Source organism: Athalia rosae, chromosome 2 (assembly GCF_917208135.1).
Source record: "Athalia rosae chromosome 2, iyAthRosa1.1, whole genome shotgun sequence".
Classification (NCBI taxonomy): Eukaryota; Metazoa; Arthropoda; class Insecta; order Hymenoptera; family Athaliidae; genus Athalia; species Athalia rosae.
Genome location: NC_064027.1, coordinates 17,339,663 through 17,363,366, shown reverse-complemented (window position 1 = coordinate 17,363,366; position 23,704 = coordinate 17,339,663). Strand labels below are relative to the sequence as shown.

The 23,704-nt window shown below is 40.4% G+C and overlaps 2 protein-coding genes across 11 annotated transcripts in view; one reads left to right on the top strand and one right to left on the bottom strand.

The window, feature by feature from the left end:
• LOC105692096 overlaps positions 1–23,704 on the bottom strand; it is a 109,952-nt gene that overhangs the window by 45,744 nt on the left and 40,504 nt on the right. For 4 of the 8 annotated variants that reach the window (XM_012411084.3, XM_048650264.1, XM_012411085.3 and 1 more), the window contains exon 2: positions 1,094–1,153. In XM_012411084.3, coding sequence (XP_012266507.1) covers positions 1,094–1,153 — 60 coding nt within the window. Of the gene's footprint in view, positions 1–1,093; positions 1,154–2,859; positions 3,313–4,714; positions 4,985–23,704 lie in introns of those variants that run through there. The other 4 variants (XM_012411087.3, XM_048650267.1, XM_048650268.1 and 1 more) reach the window with 3 other exon arrangements.
• Positions 1–23,704, top strand: part of LOC125499929 — a 73,825-nt gene that overhangs the window by 10,435 nt on the left and 39,686 nt on the right. The window contains exon 1 of one of the 3 annotated variants that reach the window (XR_007276978.1): positions 14,867–14,985. The exons of 1 other annotated variant lie outside the window; for it this stretch is intronic. The gene's annotated coding sequence lies outside the window, so the exon portion shown is untranslated. Of the gene's footprint in view, positions 1–14,866; positions 14,986–23,704 lie in introns of those variants that run through there. One more of the 3 variants, XR_007276981.1, reaches the window with a different exon arrangement.

Here is a 23,704-nt window from a genome sequence, read left to right as displayed (position 1 = left end):
TATCGATACCTCGCTCTTTGGTCGGTAACACGTAGCATCCGTATATGGTAAGAAATTTTATCCGAGCTGTCCTGCAGATCTCTGACTTGTAGGCAACGTTACCGAGCCCGGTATACCACGTATAAGAGTCGCGACAGAATGCGACGGATGTCACAAAGAAGGTCTACCGGCTCGAGCGTTTAAAAATTAGGCGCGAGAAACCGACTTATAATGCAAAAGAAGAATAACACCGAACTGCGGTTATTTTCAAACGAGAATATTTTTTCATCAATCTGCGGTACGTGAAATGTTTGTTTTTTCATGATTTATGTTTTGTTTCTTTCCAATATCACACGCGGACAGACGGGTTAAGATGGAGAATGGGTATTCATCTTTTCATCTGTTTTTCTCCCCGATCTTTTCTTATGTTTTTTCAATTTAACACGAGCTTTTTTCATATTGTATAAAACTTAGGCGTGACGCGATGGTCACAATGAATCGTGTAACCGATAGACTACTTAATTACACCTACGAGGCAAATTACTAAAAATTTGCGTATGATCAACCGAAATGCTAAGAAAATGCAGACTTTAGAAAAATTTCGTTAACACTATTATCTGGCAAGAAACGGGTGTTTCAAAAAAGCAACGCCGTCGTTCGCTTTGCATGACAATCGCGCATACAGAGATATACTTATACTTTGGCGTCTGGACGAAGAATAGCGCCGTTATTATCCGCGAACTTACAATATCACGCCGATAACTTGCGACAGTTAATTTGTATGCGAACGGCATTATAGCCGAACACTTCCGCGAGAGCGATAAAAATAAATCATCACACCGAGAGCGCATACTTTTCGATAAATATAGCATCGCACTATCGTTGTTCGTTTTAAAATAACTGCAGGTCACGATGTGACCGATTAAGTATCATTAATAACTCACGCTACAATAATGCTTTCACGCCGAGATTGAACCTAAGGTTACATCAATCGTTAACCTATTTCGGAGCAGAAAATACATGGTTTTCACAACCAAGTACACAAAAAAAAAAAGAAAAAAAATTGGAAAAAGAAAAATTTTAATCGTATAATATGTGTAACCGCATGACTCACCGGTGTCGTTGTCCTTCCCTTGAATTCCATCCCCGCCGTCATTGGTGGATATCGATTGTGCTGTAAACCATAAAATAGAGAACGGGTTAATAATTATCGTCGAAATAATTGAAAAATTTCTTTCACTTTTATGCAATGTTACGGGTGTTGCTATTGGACAAGAATCAGGCAAGGAGCTTACACCGAAATCCTGATGCATTCGACAATATTTAAGCATCAGTCTTGCAATCCTAAATTTTCGTTCCCCCCTCGCTCCCCCTAAACGCTGAGACTTTCGAAAAATTTTTCGAAAATCGATAATAATTGTGAAAAATGAAATTCTTAGTCAGTATCGAGAGGACGTCAAAGGTTCGCGAGAGCATTACGCATGCACGTGTATTTTTTCCGGCGTATCCCAAGCCGCGGAAGAAACCAGCGCGGAATTAATTCTATTAAATGTCATGATCGTACAGAGAGCATTATAAGAGTTGTAATTACGATGTGATACCTGCCTATTTAGATTAACTAAACGATTCGAAGCACGAAAGCAACGATTTCTCGGCACGATGATTAATGGCGTCTAACGTAAGTTAGAGATTATATGAATACCGATCCCTTTCGCGCATACGTATTATTGTCATATGTACCAGAATTTTCTGGATCTCTTTTTTTCTACTTTCATGTAATCGCTGAGCAAACAATCGGCACATATATACATTATCATATGTTACAGGTACCCACGGCGTTACATTGTGCAATGAAACGAGCGAGGTGTATAATCGCGTGATTTTCAAATCATTTATAATTCGCAACCGCGCGATCGTAGCTGGTATTTATTTATGTAATTATTATGTTATCTCGTATAGAGACACGCGCGCGATGTATATAACACCTTACTCGCCTTACCGACATCTTTGCTCACATATTTTTCTTCCCTGTACATTCGTCTCATATGAATAAATATACAATACTTTCATTTACCCGAGATAATGGGAAAATATCGGAGCGATTTTGCCTGCGTAAAATCGTTTATAACTGCTGTTTCTGTCGCGTACCGGTAGGTAATATATCTACCGTGATACCGATATAGACTTGACATTTATAAATATACGACATGGGGAATTTTATTTAAAATAATTAATTCGCCATATTATCACACTGCACCTATGGTTGTATAACGTGAAGATCGGCTCGATAGTGTTTTTTTCCTTTTTTATTCATTCTTCCCGATGACCATTATTTTAATTACCACAAATGTGAGGACGCGACGATACTCCTCTGTAAAATCCATCCAAGTTTCCTCATTCTCAATTAGCGGTAATCGAAGTAAATAAATTCAAAGAGATAGAAAATAGAAGTAGCCGTAATGTGTCGACTACTTCGTAACGCTTATTGTCGGTCCGCATTTCGATCCAGATTTCCGAACGGTTTTCGTGTATGATTTATGATCGTGGCTATCGAACATAATCAACGGATTTTGATAACTGTCCGTTAATCCAACTATGACGTCCGGCATAATCGACAATCTGTGATACCAACACGCCCTCGATAACGGTAGCGACAACAAGGTATAGCGTGGGATGAAAAACTCATGGAATGCGCTCTATATCTTAGGTTCATGTGCCCATGTGAACGATAATTACATACGTGTACAAAGTACACGTACGCACGCATACATTTGACTTTCGAAATTCGCACGTCAAAAATAGGGATCATTTTTCAAATCGCATCTGCCAGCTGCGATACCTCGAATAATGTCTGTCAAATGTGGAAAACGAAAAACTTACCGGCGCTCGAATGTTCTACCGAAACGGCTTCTATTAGCATCGTGAGTATTTCGACGTATAAGAAAAGGTTTGCTTAAAATATGATTTCCCTAGGAAATTTTTATAAAAGCTCCAATGTAGCAGAACGAATGGAAGGGTGTCGACGGACCGAACGGTCATTCATAAAACTTCCAGTCGATGGATGGATTTTTGCATCAATAATATTTCTCATGAATTCACATATTATCCGACAGAGCACAGTTCGCATCCGCACGTGTTGAGATCACGGGGTAAATGCATTTCTCACATTCCTGCTGAGGTTTTTCTCACGATTTTCACTATTACAACGAGCACCAACGATTTCAATGACCCGCCGAATTACCATCGATCGATCCACTCGACTTGCGGCAGTCAGTCACTTTGCGGAGGATGGAATGGATCGTAACAAAGATCGTCTCATAACTGGCAGTAGCCGAAACAATGTCCCTCCCTTATATAGATTTTGTAAAGATCTTCGATAAGATATGAATACCAGGCGTTCGTCGCGAAGAAGAGGGGTATATATTTCGACGATCGAGACGCGATATCCTATTGTAAAGGATCGTTATAGAAATAAAAGGATTTCTCAACGATGACATTCGTCCGACTCACTCCCGATCTTTCGATGCGAGACGGATGAATTTTAATCCCTCCATAATTCCTGGCGTAATTTTATATCCCCCGAACGAACACGAGCGCGGAAATAAACATGCGAGTACCGGGTAATGCAATCGCCGGAGCGTCGTACACAGAATATTTCTAGCAATAATATGTGTCAAACTTGACTTCAAAAAACAAAAAAAAATAAAAAAATAGATATAGCTCGCGAGTACTAGAAAAAAAAGTATCGATATTGTACGGCCGAGTGTACCGCCTCCAGTTATCGTCTCGTTAGATTAACCGCGATACGAATATTATTATAAGTATACCCGATTGCGTCAAAACTCTATAGACGTCATATTTACTTACTATACGCATATGCAGATGGTTCATTAACTCAGCGACGGCTTTCAGGTAAATTAAGGAATGCGGACTAATTTGAATGAGAATGTACAATGAGCACAAGTCGACGAAATTTTTTAGATTTTTTCAGTAACGCGAAGAGAGCGTGGTTTTATTTGCAGAACAAATTGGGAATTCGCGATCCCAATTATCTGACGTAGATTTCCGTTCGCAAATCAATTACGTCGGTCTACCGGTGTCTTGATCCAATTCCTCTAAATTTCACACCTGCAATTGAAATCGCTCTGCAGTTGGAAAGTTCGACTTTCACATGCCGGAACAATTTCCGAAATTTTTTTCAAAGTTCCACAGGGATAACATCCGCCCGCCCCTCCTTTCCAATTTTTATGTAATAATTTAATTCATCTCTTTACCGCGGAGTCTAAAACGACATTGAGTGAAAGCAAATACGAGATTATTTCTTCTTTCTTTATTTTTGTTAACCAAATTTCGAGTCATCCATACGATAACTTCCATTCGTAAAATCCTGCACGACACACGTGTTATACCTGTAAACACGAAGCAGCAAAATTACGCATCGCAAATAAGCCCATCAAGCCGCAACGAAACGCGTAACTCATTTTGGTAAATCATGCGAAATGACGAATGTAAGAAAAATAAAATAAATATAACAGAAAATACGTCAAACAGATATATCCAGGAAAGTAGAGTTTCACGTGCAAGTATATTCGAATTCAATTTTGATAAGAAAAAAAAATCTCAAATAAAAATTGCACGATTTTCGAGTTTTACCCCACATTCGTCGAATCAACGAAGTTGGCGCATTCGCGTCATATTCGTTCGTTGAAAAAAGTGATAATAATTGTTGAATTACTTTTGGAATTGGTGTCGTTTACGTGCATTATTTTTTCCTTGATTTCCTCGAACGAAATGAACGTCGTGCGATCGGTTTAGTTTTGTTTGTTCATTCGGGGCGCAATCACTGAATCACAATACGAGTTATACCGGTGAACAATATGTAAATGTACGATATACGCGATTACGTATGAAGAGGCGCGCGTCTCGTGACATGACCGATGATTTTTAATTTTTCAAATCGTTTCTCGTGACTCGATGGCGCCTCGCGTACATACGGAGTCTGTTCTACACGGAGCGAAGGTGTCGGCACGATCCTTTTTTTTTTTTACCCGTTTGCCGAACGATGGAAAAGCCGACTTTTTCGCGGACGCGCGAGAATCAGTTGCAACGAAGGCTAAGGGCTCACTGCTTCAACAGCCCTGCATCCGTCGTAGAGTGCAGTCGCAGTAGGTAATGCACCGTAGGTTGGAGCGATGGTCGGTCGTTAATTATTTCAATTTACGTAGCGCTCGACGTGCAGAATTGTTCGCCTACGCTGATTTAGGGTCTTTAAAGTGTAGGTTAACTATTTGTGACCTCCGGTATGTATAAAAGTCGGTGTTGACTTCGTGGCTTCCTACGATTATACGATCATATTCAGGCCGCCACACCTTCTGTGCGATGCACTCGATGACTTTTTTTGGTTTTTTTTTTTTTTTCTAATTTTTTTCGCTACGTTCATTTTCGTCGAACTCACGTTCTAAATACGCGTAAGATTCCGACCTAATTATACGTGTCACTTTTATTTCCATGCCGCGAAGGATTCGACGGGATTTTCTGAAATTCTATTTCTGTACCGTTTGATATGATACCGCATTAAAGAAAGCTTCTCACACGTTCTATTCGTTTGTTCAAGCGATTGTAAAACCCGAGGAAAATATATAGGAGGCCACCGTAAATTGCGACAATTTTCTGGATTAAATATAACTATGTCACGCTTATAGAATCTGATAATAACACATACAATTAGCGATGTAATAAAAACAGACGCGGAATCCAACGATATCACATGCCACGCGTGCACCTTCAGAAGAAACTTCAATAACAGATTTTTATTGAACAGGCGTGTTATAAACGTGATTTAAATTACTGTGATGGATTAAGTTTTTTATTTTTTTTCCCCCTCTTTCTCCGCCAACGTTGATCTCATAGATTTATATAGATGTATTAATTAATCTAGTCATCGTGACAAAAATTTTACCCAAGATTTAAAACACCTCGGGTACACGTAGACATGCATAATTATATGAAAGCTCATTGCATTCTGCATGGATTTTCTGAAACGACACGAAAATTCGATCACTCCACGCATCTTCGAGTCTGAGGTGTTTTTGTGACTAAACTGCAGCCCTCGAATCGTAGTGATAATAATCATCGAAAAACCGGCGTACTAATTTTCGGTATATATTATACTCATTATTAGTATATTTTCCTCTAAAATAGGAGGATTGTATATACTCTAGTTTTTAGGTGAAATTCCTCTAATCTGACGGTATTCCTCTAACATTTGGTACATTACAAGTGATTGTGTTAGAGGAACGCGATAGAATGCAAATATAGTGAAAATAAGTAGGTATGCCGGTTTTTCGGCGATGGAACTGGCTACTATTATCATTTATTGTATTTGCTGACGTACACGCAGGACTTTGTTCGGCTCAAACAAACTTATTGCCATCCCATTCGATGTAAAAACAGAGGAATTTTATTGAAGATTCTTTTCTAATTAGCGCAAGTATTCGACTTACGCGTATACATCTGACAATAAGTATTCAGACGAAAAAGATTTTTCTTCAAATATTGCGCCGCAAAAATATTGCGAATAATTTTCGCGATGATAGACACGAGTATGCGTACATACATTTACCTATAACGAGTACTTAACATACACGCCGTATAAATAGGTTTATCGTATTTCAAGTTGAAAAAAAAAAAAAAAGAGGGAAAAATTTGTTTCTTTTGTTCGTTTCAGTGGAGGAGATTGTAAAAACTTCGAATAATAATATTATCTTTATCACCATTGAATGGGCGCATCCTCAATTTGTACAATGTTTTTCAGACGGGAATCTTAATTTACTTTTCTGGGTTGAAATTTTCCATAACCACGAGGCGTAGGGAGATAAGCAAACCGGCTTCACGAGAGTCGATATATATTTAAGAGAGAGAGACGCCGGTGGTCAGACCAGTATTCAACGATAAATTGAATTCACCGATATTTTGTTTGCCTCACCCACACCATTGACTAACTTCGGACTCAATTTCGGGGGAATTCGATGTATGTACAGGTGATCCGAAGAGTGTCCGTACGATGCGCGGGATGAAGAAAAACAAATTCCGCGATCATACAGCGAAATCCGATGCATTAGAATCGGCCGAAAAATCACGGGACGATGATCTGGAATAATTTTGGTGGATGACGTTACGAACGTCCCCGACGATCACTAGACAAAATTCCCCTCTCGTCACGTGTAGAATTCTATTTATACGTCACCGTGTCATCTCGGTTCACTAAATCCAGGGAGTATTAGTCGCGAAAAGAGCTCGCCATCGACGACGGTGACGCACCGACGTTTGAAAATCAAACAAATTTGAAATCAAACAAAAAAAACAAAAACAAAAAAAAAAAGTAGAAGAAATTTCGGAGTCACATTCCCACGTTCGAGGAATCCAACCCGTATTACAGCCGATATGTGTCACAGAATATTTTTTTTTTACGACCCGGAACGTCGCGACTGCGAGATATTAATTTCTGCGATGATTAAGATCAAACACTTATTTACTGCACTCCCGTCGCCGAAACTTTATCCAAGCTGGTTTACTTTGAGTCAGACGATAAGGTGTATAATGCCGCGTGCATTGCCTCAATTTAGATATTTCACGCTATAGAGTCATTTAGCTGCGGGGGGCTCGCCTTATTATATGTACCTATGTGTTTGGCGACAATGGCGCGTCGAAATTGTGACGTATGCAGCATGTGTGCGAATTTCTTGATAGTCAGCCACATTTCACGCAATGATAGCCCCGCACGTATTTATCGGCAGAGGTACTTCGACGCAAACAACTGCCGCACTTGCTTCTGAAATGCAATGTGGGGCTACATAAAATATGTAAAAATCGAAAGTTGCAATTTTTATGGTAGTCGGTGAAAATTCGAATTGCGTATAAACTGGATTGGAAATTTGCCGCTTGCGATTGACGGTGGTCAGTTTCACGTCGATATACATATATGTATATGTATACGTACTCGAACCCAACAAGTGGTTGTCACCACGGTCGCTCGTAGATTATCTATATCTGTTTGTTGTTATTCATTGTATATCCCCGCGGATAATAATCATCCTTGTAACGATTGCGGCGCACCGTTTAACCCGGTAATTAGAATCTATAATAGCGGCAAAAAAAAAGTTTATCGATCAGCTCGAATGAAAATTCAACATTTCGACGGGGTCTCGCCGTTAGCGATCCTCATTTCGTCTTTGTTTCGTTCGCGGTACACGCGAGACAAATGTTTAACGAATGCCATCGACAACTGCCAATAAAAGTAATCGATAACCACACATACATATATATGTAGATCGTTCTTGAACACCTCAAGATGCACGTGCCCGACGTTAGTGGCGGTTGTTATCCTACGATAACCGCGTTATCACCTCCCTTTCTTCCATAATGTAATTATTTTCCGCTTTCAAGGATACGTCAATTATATAAATTATTTTGTCGGCCTTATCGAACGAAAGGTTTTCGAATTTAGTACATGGAAACAATTTCTCAACGGTGTCGCATTATAAACGTATGCTGTATCTGAATATATATTATATTTTTGGTTATAGCTGCAGCCGTTTCGCTGTTTGGCCAAGGTGTGGGACGGCATATCGTCGCGTATTATCATCGTGACCCGATACGCACCTCCGACAAAAGTAGAGTTTACATACATATATATACACGTCGACGAGAAATTTTAGAACGATGACACGTGTGTGCTAAGCGTGAGCTCAGCTGACGGATAAAACCGACTATCCTACGCGTGTGGGAGGCACGTGTTCACTATTTTTGTAAACACATGCACATTTAGGTGGCATATCACGGATAAGTGGATATAGTGCGATACGAAAACCCGCGTACGTCGTCCGGTGAATTTTTACAACCGAATTACGCAGTACGGTGGTTTCACTATAACGTATGTACTCGGCCACCTACGCAGAGACGCGTGACCTTGTTAATTACCCGATGTTGTCCTCACTCTTGATCCTCGGATGGAGGAGGAGATCGCGTCCTGGTATCGGGCGACGCGTGAAGAACGAGAGAAGAAAACACGTCGACGTTCGAAACGTGCTTTCGTCCAATCGCGAAGGGTTCCGAGCAACGTATACACCTTTGGGTAATGGACGGTGGATTTACCTAATAAAAGTCTCTCGCAAATTGAACCATCCTAGGTTCAAGGGCGAGTCCCTTTTTACGCGGAGACTATTTAATACTCTTTAATTCGGTTTGCGGGATCGAGTTGCGCGTGGGTCGCCGATGTCTGTTTGCACGGTGTAGACGATGTTGGCAAAAGTCCCGGGACCGCGTTAAACCCTCGTAAGTTCCCGATCTTTACTGCCTTCTAGGAAACGGTTGCTGCGTTCGCAGCGTTTGTGCCAAATGCGATTCGAAATTCGATGGACTCTCCTATAACTCTATAATCACGCTAATAATATAATATTCACGAGCATCCGCGGTTCACATCAGATTCGATAAAAATTGTAACTCTTAGGATGTACATCGTCTTCACAGATATCCGTACGGATGGGGCTGCATACTTCGCGCAGATTACCCAAGAATTTGTTGGTGGAAAACGTGGAAAAGATTAAAGCGATTTACTCTGGACAAATAACCCACGAGATACCGCGACCGTACGTCACGTGCATTTTTTACTCTCGATCCAAATATGTACAACGTAAGCGTACACGCGCATTGTGTATATTTAAACGAGCGATGTAAACAGACGTCGGCCGATCTGAAAATCAGACTCGAAGAAATTTCACTTTTTAATCAAGAACGGTCGAGAGCATTTCGTCAGTTTTTTTATTTAGCGAGCGTATACACGATTGTATCCAACACTCGTAAGTAAAGTGAAGAATCTACCGAGAGAATCTATTTTCAGCAATTTTTATGCGGAGCATTTGTTTTGCGAAATTGGTGCCAAAAAATATGTAGTTTTGTAGTTGTAAAAACAAATTAAGCACCGTTAACATGTGTCCGTGCAACTTGATTTTCTGAACATGCATACGCACGGTACGTTCCGTCCAAAAACTAGCACCAATAATTTTGTAGAAACTGTAACGTATATTTCGGTGAAACGTAGAGTGTTTTTTTTTTTTTATCTTTCCTAAATCGTCATTGTCTTACTCGCGATATTCTAAAGACGTCTACGATCTATACATCAAAAATCCACACAAATCACGCAGCAACGAAGGTACGCCGCAATCTCGGACGTTGAGTAAACGACGCAGTGCCGCCAATATCGTATTTTCTAGACCTATCCACGTTCGGATTCTGCGAGTACGGTCGAAAGAGATTCGTCGGTCACGAGGCTGCGAACTGCGCGTGTCAACGTTGATTGGCACGTCGCCGTTGTGACGAAACGTAAGAAAACATAAACGGGCCAGACAGTGATTTAAAAATACCACCAGAAGGTTTAATTTATCGGTGGTAACAATGCGCACAGGTGCGGTCTTCCGACGCCCCGGAAAAGTGACGCGGCTAGGAAATTTTTGGTGACGAAACGAAGAGAACACACTCGTCGTCAGAAGTTGCAGCCCTGTAACGCCGCCGATATCGCGATGACCCGATGTTGTCGGAGGTGACGCAATGGCATCGGGTGATACGCAGCATCTCCATAAGACGTCATCGTAGCGGCGTTGTACATAGTCCGCGGGGCTGGTTTCGGACATCTGTCACCGTTGGGACGAACGACGTGTACACGTACGCGACGTGAGGCGGCAAGTTGTAGGGATATGAGCTTTCAGAAATAGCATCGTTCGCGAGTTGGCAGAATTTCATCTCGGTGCACGTATCGCTTCTACTCGCGTACTACGTTATAGGAGCAATGTTGTTTGAAATTTGTGGCGATTATCTCTTGAAATTTTAATAAATTTTCCACGTCGTATATTATTTAAAAATAGGTACGTATGTATAGGAAAATGTTTATCGCAATTTCAGATCCGCGGTATTTCGAAATCGTCCTTAGAAATGCGAAAAAAAAAAATAAAATAAGTAAATAAATAAATTAAGATAAAATAAAAAACGTACGCCACAATGGCGCGTTCCGAATAATTTCGGATACGTTATTTTGTGCGGCGGTAACGAGATTACATTTTTTTTTTAGAAAGTTAACGTTATCGAAGTCTTCTCTCGATCACCCTATCTCAAAATCGCAACTTCACATCTCTGTAGGTCATGAAGCTCAAATTACTTCAACAAATATTTACTCGTCAAACTCGATAAAATCTTCGGGTGAAAAAAACAGAAAATAAAAAAATACTCGTGGGCTACAAGAAATTGAATTCCTCAAATTCTTAACGTTTTTAACTATTACATGATTAAAGCTTTATCACTACGATCATATATAATATTGGGAAATTTGGCAATGTAATTTTTTTTTCTCATCGGCCGACGTAACAACTGGTGGGAGTGAAGAGAAAAACTTGAAAAGTTATACATAGCGCAGCGACGAGGCCGAGGTTGTCGGAAGTTGAGAGCCTTTTCATAAAATAGAGCGAAATGGGATCGAATTAAATCGCCATCAAGGACGCTAAATCCATTGTCATTAAAATAAGAGGAGTGAAAAAACATTGAAACGAAAAAAACAACAATCGATTGCTCCATTCGCTTATTCGATTCGATGCACATTTTGTTTCTCCAGCCATCGTCGTGCGTCGACTCGCTATCGAGTTACATCACGAAAATGCTGTAACTTACACACACCGATAACTTTTTAACCGGCTACACCTCGCGGCCGAACTGAGAATTGACCGATAGAGCGAATATCATGCGAAAAATGTTGGATTTCGAGATAGGGATCGTAGAAATTCACATGAATTTCTTTGTCAAATTTATGCAATCAGGTGTGCCGATGACATCGACAAACCGTTGCACGGTAACGTAATTAGTAGTGCGTCGTGTGACGAGCTGGTCGCAAATTGTTAAACCGAAGTATCGGTGTAAGGATGTGGAACGATGTCAATTAAACATTTAACACGGTTAATTGAAATTCTTGGCTACCTAGGTTGTGGTCCGTTACCGTGACTTGTGGTGCCCCTGATTGTTCGTTGGTAAATCAGACGCGATGTAACGCGTTTATCCGTATATACATTTCAAGTGAATCGATCATGTTCGTGAAAATTCAGTAGACTTGTTCGATTATTTTTTTCCGATTGAGAAACTCCGCGAGGAGGAAGTGTTTTATTGGTCGACCGAACGATAACTGCCATATTGTTGCGAGGTCGCTTCTAGATCCTCAATTTTTATCGGGTCAGCCGACCGCGCGTCGTACAATTGCAGATTGAAGAAATAAAAAAAATAAAGAAAAAAAAGAATATGATAAAACGAGTGGAGATAAATATGTTAGAAAAAAACAGGAAACAATAGACGATAATGTGTGTACTCGTTTATTTTTCAGCGATATCGGTTAAGTCCCGTAAACTTGACCCGCATTCCGCAATCTATTATCGATAATGCTCGCCGCGAATAAATTACCGTTATGTTCAAATTTGTTTAATATTTCTCCCATCGAATCGAGTTAAATCACACGTGATATGGCGAAATTCACGATCATTGTTTCCAGACAGCGTCTACTTTCGACTGATACCCTATCGCGATGTGGCAAACGTTCGGTAGATCTTCTTTTCAGATATTCGGGAGCGGATGATGAACCCCGGATACGACAAAATATTACACTCATGTTCCCAACGCGTGTAGAAAAATAAAAATATCACACTCGACCTGTACATTTATACCGACGTATCGATTTAATAGAACGTAGATCCGAATTTCGTTTCAACATCCATATCAAGCCCATCGAAATCATTTTATCCTAGATTATTTAACACTATTCATCATTGGGCCGCGGAGTCGCTCCGATAATGCAAAGAAAAAAAAAAAGGGAAAGGAAAGCGAAGTCCAAATTTTTTATCAAGAGGATTCGATGAACAATGCTCCTTATTAGCGATAACGGAATCTTTATTTGTACCACATAAACATCAAAGAAGAAATTGATCACTTGTGAGTATTGAGATTGTCACTCGTTAAATTTATGATCATGGAAATTTCGAGAAACTGAAGTAGGACAAATGAGGATGCGCTTTTCGTGAAAACCGATGCGAGAAGTAATATCTTTATTACTATCATTATTGTTAACGTCATCATGAATAAACACTGTCGTTCTTGAGAGAATAAATAAAAAAAATAAATAAAATGGTGTCAGCCGATTATCATCTCTTATACAATAAACAAAAACTCGAAAAAAATGGTCTCGCCCTCCTCGGTTTGGAACCATAAGAACAAAGACCGCGAACATCAAAATTTGCATCTGAACTGTCGATGTGACTGTTTTTTATTAAAATTTTCTTCAAATTGTACGATACGATTAGACCTATGTAATGGTCCTTCCCGTGAGTTCATATTCACAAAGTAAAACAAACAGCGCATCAAATCTGTAACATCCCGAAAATGTAGCCCGATATCGGTGTTGATTGGATGGTTTAACCCAACGAAAGTTATACACCGTACATAACGCAACGACCATTGATCACGAGATATCGGACGTGTTAACGATTAATATAATCTATGCAAATATACGCGCACGTCATGATCAAAGTTGCTAAATATTATACATAGTTACACCTATTCCATCGGATGACCGAGCGTAACTAGTCACCAATGAGACAAAAAAAAAAAAAAATAAGAAAAAAAAATCATATCTCGCAAAGTAACAGAGATATATATGGGCACACTATCTGCACTCGCGATATCTAATATAATCCAAGGCATTCGTAATTCAAATCACATTTACGGATCTAAGGATAAACGTAACGACGTGATCATGCGAAAAAAAGCTTTCGATCGATGGACGCGTAACATTATCAGGTACATTATGCAGGTGACGAACCAACGAGAAAGTCTTTCGCCGACAATTGTTAGGGTTCGCTGCAGGATATCTTATTCGACGCGCTATAGCCTACGCGTATAAACATACGCGTGTACGTCGTGTACGAGATCACTTTCATTTGCGATGGAGTAAATCACTTTCTTATTTTACAAAACATCGAACGTTACTGTCGTGCATTTTTTCGTTTTTTTCTACAGATAAATCATTGCTACGATGAATACAGGTTGCGCGCTCAACATTGAAGAAATTCAATCGATGATCATGACCTCGGTCGGCCCATAAAAATTTATTAGAGAGTGTAGTGAAAACGGTGGCAGAATCTCACCCGAAAGGAAAATTATCTATGTGAAGAAAATATACTTTCTTCAATTCAAATACCGCTCGTTATTTAAAACGTCGGTAATGTCTGTAATTACAGATGATAAGAACCTAATCACTTATCATCTCTATACTCTTTGGAAAGAAAGTAAAAACTACAAAAACCTCCAAACTGTGCAGAAAGTGTGTCAGGATTCGGCGGTAAAGAAAAACTATTGAATGTGTTCTCCTAATTACAGGTAAGCGTTGTAAAAAGATGTAAATAAGAATTACAAAATTTGGAGAGTTAATAAAATCCCTAATTACAGAAATACTTGTCAGTGATGTTTTAAAGCGACATTCGTAAGCTCAAATCCCACAAATTCGAAGAAATATTACACTTATATAGTATACGTCAAGTTGAATGACACTTGCCAAGATACGGGGCATACATAGATCATTTTATCGTTGAATAAAATACATAATACAGTATATCACAAATAATATTTCACCAATGCGCGGGTTCGTACAAATATTATTATTATTATCATCATTATTATCATTATACGAGTGGTATAAATATTGGCAGCGATTATTGAGTTTTCCTTTTTTTTTTTCACTCTTAAGCTCGTGATAACATCGTGATCAAAAGATGAAATTATAGCCTTATAATACGAGAGGGTGATCGTTCGATTCGGTAAGTCGACGAACGATTCCACTTTCGAAAAAGTGTTTGCACATCGAGATTTGTTTGAGGAATATGTATACCGTAGATAGCGGTGGAATGCTGTTTGATATCGTTGTAGGTACGTACTGCACCTTATTTGTATTTATTCCTTGTTTTTTTTTTTTTTTCAATTTTTATTGTTTTCTGGTTGAACATTCTATACGGATTACTCGGCTGGTTTCCTTTACTTTGAAATGAATACTCCAACCATTGTTACGATTTTTTTTTTTTTTATTCTTCTGTCCACGGAATTTCGAACTGCCAAACTACATTTGCCGATGTCAATCTGGTTGGGGCTAACAATACAAGTTTCGGAAATAGAATCTAGCATACCTTTCGCGGCTCGCTTCTCGAGTAAGAATGCGAAAGTTTTTGTTTTATTGTCAGTGAGAAGCTGTCAACTGATTATCTCAGAATATATGTCGCGTAGCCCGATCTTTTGGCATAGGTACACTATGATTTCTCGCGTCTCCATCACCACACGCGCGTGGCACCAGCTGCATTAAACGGTGGTGGCCGAGGGTGAATCGGGGATAATAATAGTCGAAAGCTGAGGACGACCCACGAGCGATGAAAAATAAAATGAGGATAAAATTTTGTTCCCTACCATTTCTCGTTATATTTGTCACCGACATTCACCGAATGAATTGTAACCACGTTAGACTCGTGTGGCAACGGTCGTTAAATATTTGTTCTATAATTTACTGAGAAAAATTCATTGCCATGTAATCATGTTGATGTGGTTCGGTATAAATTTGTGGCACGATAACCCGAAAGACCAAGAAAAAATAAATTTTACAGCAAGTAGGACGTTGGAAGATTTTGATAAATTAAGATAAGGAAAAACAAGATGTGTACAGAAACGCGATAGATATTATTTGACGAAAAATTTACCCATTGGCCAACGACGAATTTCAGGTGGATATGTATGTTCTTGTGCCATACCGTGTATGACCGAACGCGTTTTTATTATGCCACGAGCAAAAACATCGATACACCAAAAAGATTATAAAATCGGACGGTAACGAAGAGAAAGTTTGATTACGAATTTTAATTTTAACGCAGGATAATACGGCGAAATATTCAAATCTTCAAATATTCTCCCTGGTATTGGTGTGCATTATACAACTGGGTATATAAAGTGTAAAATAAATCTACGAAAACACCACGCATCGCTTAGGATCTAAAATTACAAACGCCTAGCGCCGGTTAATTCTGGCGTACGGCGAGCGGTAGACGGGGTGTTGACTGCTGGGTGCGGTCTCTTCGCCTTAATTTTAACGATTATTAATGTACCGTCGGTTGCCTAGCAGCGTGGCTGCACATATCTATGTGTGGCGGAAATATGGAAGTGAGAATAAAATCCTCGTCTCCTGTATCATGTAGATTTTTTATTCTCAAGAGCTCGCGAATTCCCGTACAGTGCGGTACGTAAAGTGCATATGAGTCTGTGATTCATCAAACTTTCGTCATCCACATTATTGATCGATGTATATGACAAACGAAGTAGACGCATATTTATAGTAAGTCGCCGAGTGAGATACACCTGTAACTTGTCATGGACCTTGAAACCTTGAGGTATTCGTTGAAGATACACCTGTTTCGGTTGTAATGCAAATCGTTTTATCACGGGACTGATGATCCTCGATGATAACAGGTGAGCAAGGTGAAGGGTAGTTGTGCCGATCAGATTCACGCGATCAGAAATTTCTGATTCAATTTCAAGTTCGCGAACGTATTTTGGAACGATGATTTCGAACGATCTTCAAATATTTCAACAGTGAGAGAATAATCGCGATGAGAAAAAAAGATAATCGAGGACGCCAGCTCGTACAGAGCTGCAACATCGAAATTTGTAGAATTTCAGAATCGGTAGAGTTTCGCTAATAGGATCGACAAATTTCAATAGCGTTTAGAAAACGGCGCGATAGGTCGAAATGCAGATCACCTTGGTTCGAACCGATAATTAACCATATTTCACCAGCTATATTTGTGCTGAAATTCCAAAATCCAGTTCGACCAAATCGCGCAAGGCGCCTCTAAGGCTGGGTATACGATATTTGAAATTTGGTCAACCGCCAAGTCCGAGCTTCGCCTCGATGTCTTCCACACGTGACTTCCACAGAGTCGCCTCCTACGTCACAATTCATCCACCATCTCGAACAATTAACACGTGTCGTTTGTACACGTGACTAATTGCCGACGACAGAGGGGAAAAAAAAGAAAGAAAAAGAAACAAGGAAGGTACCGATACATATTTTCGTGGCTAAGCGGCAAACGGTCGGATGTCCGACATTGGAGATATCGAAATATTGAGCATGAGTCGAAAATTAATACTCGCGTGCAGTTGCACAGAAAATAACATGTACGCTGGCAAGCGACTTGAGTACAGGTTGAGTAAGCGCGTGGCGTAAATCGTTGGTTCGGAGAACGCGAGAGGCGAGGCGATAATTACGCAAGCATTGTTTCCATCTCGAGACAATCCCTCTTGAACTTGGAAATCGCGATCTGTGGATTGGTCGGCCACGGGCGCGTCGAGGTATTTTTATTTGAATTTATTACACGAGCTTCGGGCAGCGCTTGGTTTGCGCACTATTTAGAGACCCCGAGGCTGCGCCCCGACGCGCGACGTCTCGACTAAATACGGAGGTGGTGAAACCGCACGCTGGCAGACGTTTCTGGTTTTGCAGTCCTCCGAGAAACAGAGGATATCGCCTCAGCGTCTCGACATCTCGAGCTAAATAATCCATTAAACTATTATTACGAATACGACGCGCGCCGCACCGATGCAACGCGGTGACTCTAAAACGCATGCCGTCGATTCGCCAGCTTATAACCTCACCTATGTCAATCGATGATGTAAAAGAACATAACAGAGGCTGCTGGCACTGGCAAACGATCAACGAATTACGTATGGAAAATTATGTACATCCTCTGATTTTTGACGGAGTCTTTTTTCCCCCCCAGTTATACTCGATTCGCCTACAATATTTCAGTTTTTTTTTTTTCTCCTCCCAAACTGTACTCACATCAATGCAATTTGTCAGACCTTGTAACTTTTTCCGTACGGTTTCAAAGCTCGAATGAAATTGCACGTGTGTTCACCGATGCGTTTCCGCCATTTTCCAAGACTTACGTACATGAAATGCTTCGTATATCCGTAGACACACGAGTCTCTTACCTGAAACAAAAAAGGAAAAACGTTGTTATCACGAGTTTACGATATGACAAAAAAAGAGAAAATTTTCGTATCGTTCAGGAGGAGAACGCGATTGATATTCTTGCCGTACTACGATACCGCGTGATCGGAAAAACAATGACTAAAGGTTCGAAAGAAGAAGATGTTGACCCGGTTTGACCCAATTATCGAACTTTTGAGCAATGAATAAACGCTCACTTTTTACATGGGCTATCAAGGTCAGAAGGCATTGTTACGGTACGAATTGTGTATCGCGTAGCACGGTTTAAGGGAAATCTGCTATTGCGTAACGACAAGGTTACGGTGGATTCTAGACACGGAGAATTTATTCGGAACCTGTTTATTATTAAATTACAACGGAAATTCACCGAAATTCTAACGCTGTGATACTAACACTACGTGACCCAGGGAACGTTAAACGCGAATTCAATCGAGACGATATAAATAAAAAAATATAGACGGAGTTTCCGTTCGAGACTCGTCAACGTGTCTGGCTCTTTCGTGGTCATGAAATTCTTGCGGCGAAAAATGCGACTGCAAAATACGCGTGCATTCGAAACTTGAGGAGTAAATTGGATCAGCCTCATTCTTCGAATTTCAAATGCCGCGTTCACCAATTATCCGAGCTGTCTTCAATTTTGGACACTACCCGGCATGTAATTGTTAAAACTAAAAGGCTTTGTGCGCACCGCGGATAATTGGCGAATACCCCTTCCCCGCGTTCTTGTTCTGCGTTCTTGTTGAAATTGCGTCATCGCAAATTTAAGTTTTGTTTCAACCGTTCTGCGTTCCAGAACCAAAAATAAAAGATGACGTTCAGCTAGAAGGCGTATCAGACAGTCTTTTCTGATATTAATTTCTCCGCAATTTTAGCGTCAATTGACGATGGACATTCATTTTTTCAGACGTTTCGGGTAATTCAAGTTACTCGAATCAGTTAAACCGAATGATGGAGATTAACGATTGAGCCGACTCACGCGAATTACTTTGACCAGCTCAACTGTTAAAAACTGATGTCGGCCCGTCGTTTCGTAAAGCGAGATTTGCTCACCCCCGCAGCGATTACTTTTCAAAAATATAATAAGTATGGCAAACAGAAGCGACAACAAACGTTCCAACGTCACGTATTGAGGTTGTTAGTGTTGAAGATATGAATCTTCACGAAGATGATACGGGGATAAGGTGATATCGAAGAGATAAGGGCCTCCCGACGATATATGATGATCTCATTTTATCCGATATATATATATATATACAGAACAACCAATTTGCCGTACGAAATCTACTCCACACAGGGAAATACCAACGTCGATAACCATCAATTTTCGTCGTTATGACGCAGGTACGATGCATGAACTTACGCTTTGCAAGCTCAGTTAATTATCAAGTTTTCAACAATTGGCTTAATGTATCGATCGGAATTAAACACTCCAAGTGTTTCGATCAATCAGTGTCTTCGTTTTTTTTTTTCCCCGAAAATGTTTCCATTCGCGTTTCACCGCACGGCTCGCTGAAATTTCTGTAATTCTTAGGAAGTAAGGGCTGCGCGATCCAGTCATTTTCATTTCCTCGATTTTTGGTACACCGCGACGTGCATTAAATCACGTCGGTAAGTCGGGGGGGGGGGGGAGGGAAAAAAAAATGAAAAAACTGGACCGACTAATTAGCAGCTGCGAGACAGATATTTTCTTGCGAGGTGAGGAATTGAGCAGTAAATCTCACCGGTCGCCGCACCTTGTTCGCTTCGGTGCAGGAGACATGTCATTTCTTATTTTTTTTGCTCTCTTTATTCGCTCGTTGCTGCTGTAGGGGTGCTGAGATCTTTTAACGAGAACGTACGACGCGCGGGTTGAAAACCGGCATCTGTGTCCGTTTACGTTTAGCGAGTCTCTGCAGAATATGTTTCACATATCGGTATCACCGCGAATCTCGTCAGTTGATAATCAAAGGGAGGACATCGATTTATAGGCCGACGAGAGCGTACGTGACGTCCAGAATCCGATCTTTGATTATGGAAATAATCAAGTGCGAAAATCACTTTATCGAGTGTTTGCACTCTAAAATTTGCGCATATATAGTAATGTCGTTCTAACGATTGCCGATCGCAGCGATAGTCCAAATTTAGACGAGACGATGAACGGCTTCCAAAATAGATAAAATTTTGGTGTAACGTGCGTTTAAATTCACACGTACGCAGGCGAGCCCCGTACGAATGCGAAAAACTAGAACGCCGATAATTTCTTAGTATGACGCGTTCAGTTTTGCGGTTTATTTCGAAATCAGTATTCATCGTGAACGCTCTGCGCACGTTTAAATATGATAATGTGTTCGTTCGTGCGTGCACCGATCGTATGGAGTTATAATACGGACGATCGGGAATCCCGTGTTAATCAAACAGCCCCAGGATTGAAGATGATTCCGAGAAAAAAATTATTTGCTAGTATCGGGCCTCGTGAATAATTCAATAAAATAAAAAAAAAATACTTTTTGCAGATACATTTTTATCCATCGTTCAAATGAAAACAATTGAAAGGCTCGGAAAACCCGGAAACAATCACAAACCAAAAAACTCGTCAAATGTGAGATTTGAATTTGAAAATTCAATGACATCTCCAATCTCTTGATATTGGCGGACAATGCTGGTAGATCTGAACGCGTGGAAATGATTTTGCGAATCAAGATCACGAGGAGCAATATCGCTAATCTTGGCAGTAAACTACAGATGACTTGAGATGACGGTGTGCATCTTCAATTAGCTGATCCTGATGAACGATACTGATCGATTATTAGTGCGGATTGGAAAAATTAACCGAAAGAAATTTGTTCCTGTGTTGAAAAATTCTCTGTTTCAATTTTGTTCGCCGAAATTATATGCATATATATGTACCATGGTACGTAACCAAAGTTAATTGATCAGAACGAGTCGATGCCTCGAAAAGGAATGAGTAAAAATTGAATAAAAAAGTTAGAAGAGCGTTTCTATTCATCAATATTCAAGTACGACGGTGTTTCAGGATTTGCGATTGAAATAAGCATATAATGCAATACTCGCAATACACCCGGAGATGACGCGGAAATTCCTTTGCATAACCTCCGCCCTTTAACAGTTATACCAAGCCGTGGCTATAAGGATAATAAAAAGGAAAAGAAGATTCTGCACTCTCTTGGCAAGATCGTACAATTTGCATGCACAGCAGAAAACGTCTACGTAACTCCGGTGGTTGACTAAATATTCGACATACCGTCGCTGTGGGGGAGCCACGCGATACGGCGGGGCTAATTATACGACACCCGCAGTAACCCAAGAATCGTGAAATAGTTTATCTACATTTCTTTGATACTTTCGGACCTTGGACGCGCGGGATCCCTTTTCTAGAATCTAGTGCTTCATTCGTTTGTACCAATGAATTTTGTCGGAGAGATTTTCTTTTTGTTGGCAAGGTAAGGGTTAGGTTTTTGTGCGAATGGCGTTAAGCTCTCGTTGCTGAAATGAAGTTTCGCTAACTTTGGAAAGTTGGCAAATGGCTTGGACCGACCGTACGAATTGTCTGTAACGACATCAGACGATTATTTCCAAAGGTTTAACGCGAGTATAGAGCTCACAAGATATTCAACGATTCCTGCCGCCATAGGTACCATCTAAGTGATTTATCGGCAATACTGGTGATCGTCTTTTACCGGACATAAACAATTGTCATACGTCATCAACGGCACGTACGCCTTCCAAACGGGGCAATGAAAAATTGAAACGTCCTGCACGCCGACAGAGACAGAGAATTATTGTACATCGTTACTATTTGCTATAAATGACGAAAAAAAAACTTCATTCTCTGCGATAATCAATTCAGAATCTGTCCTACAACCGTCGAGTTTAGTTTGGTACGAATCACGAGCCATTTTCTTCATCGGCTCATATACATATATTCATTTTCGCCATAATATTATCAATGGAATTATTAGCGCTATTCAAGAGCACGTCTGTTTCACGGACCTCTCATATGCAATGACTCGGTACCGAAGCACCTCACGTACTACGAACATGATCGCCGCTGCCTTCCTGTCAACCGGAGGTCAAAGGAGGTCGTTGAATTGATCATCAATCCTGAGGAATCGGAGTCCATCGAGCGAATTTCCGATGGCCTGCTGAGATATACTCACTATCGTCTCAACTACTCGTCGGAGTTTCACATCTCAAATGGATGCGACGACTGTGTTATTCGCGATACGAATAATCGGACGCCATTCGACCTTCCGTTGTCCCTTCGTCGTCTCGATGTAGGGAAAATAAAAACGCTGAACCTCAGCTCGGACCAAAACAGAATATACAGGACGATCGGTCTTAGTCCTGGCACCGAGACCATCGAGAGCACATTAGTATTAATAATAAAATCGGTATAACGTCACATCGTAACTATCCCACCTTGCGTAAGTACGTGAGCCCGTAAGATACCACGTGATTCAAGTCTATGAGAGGCACGTGTCCGAGTCTTCGAATCGCGTAAAATAATTAATCAACGCTACGTTCATCGATCGAATGGATGGTGGCGTTGCTCTCGAAGTTTACTCGTTAACGAGGAGGTCAGGGGCCTCGCTAAGAAGATAATGAGCAGCCCGGACTGCCCTAAGTACGAATGTTTTGATGTCCACGTTTTTTCTATCCATGAAGGTACGCGTACAAAAACGAGCGTGCGAGAAGAAGTGGCCTTGCGTAATTTTCATCTCATTGTGAGTCAAAAAAATTCGAGTGCCGTACCACTACGCTGCGATTATAAGGATGGTACATTACGTATTAATGACATAAGATGGGATCATACGTCTATTATGATATTTAATTTTGTATTCCAGTGTTCGTAAGTGCAAATGATTTAGCAAACAATTATCGACGCGTGATCTCTCAAGGAGTAGTGCGCGGTAGGACGCATGGTATGGGACACATGTAGATACACGTATGCGTATACGTATACGGAACGCTCTTGACTCGTGACGAAGGCATGCTGAAAAACCAGTTTTATTTCAAGAGAAGCAAACTGTTGATACGTTACATAAAATGCTTTGCTTTCCAACGAATGTTCCACCGGTCTTCCTAACGGACACAATACCTACGGCACCGGGTTCCACCTCTTCGGGACCTTATCTGTGCGGAATTCGAAACGAGGCTCAACCCTTCGAATATTAAATTGTTTGGATTGTCAGTTTGTTCGGCGTAAAAATGCCCAAGTGGAACTCTTGCTCAAGGCCATTGAAACTAACCTTTTCATGTCTAACTGGTTTTAACAATTGATTGTATTACGCCCCACTAAATACCCTCGAGTGGTCTATGCCTACTAGTTAAAATAAGCTGATTTGTATACCGTTCGCACGCCACCGATGCTAATGTAATTATTGTACGATATATCTGTGATTATACACGCGATATTTATTTTTTTCATTCTTCCGTCTTTACGATCTTGTAAACTAGTTTCGATGCAATATTAAAATCATCGAAAACAGCGTATCGAAAATTCTAATACAGCAATACGAGGAAGAAATTTTCATTCACTGCATCTGACGAATCGGAAGTTTTTTTACAAAAAGTCATTCGAAGGAAAGTTCGCCATAA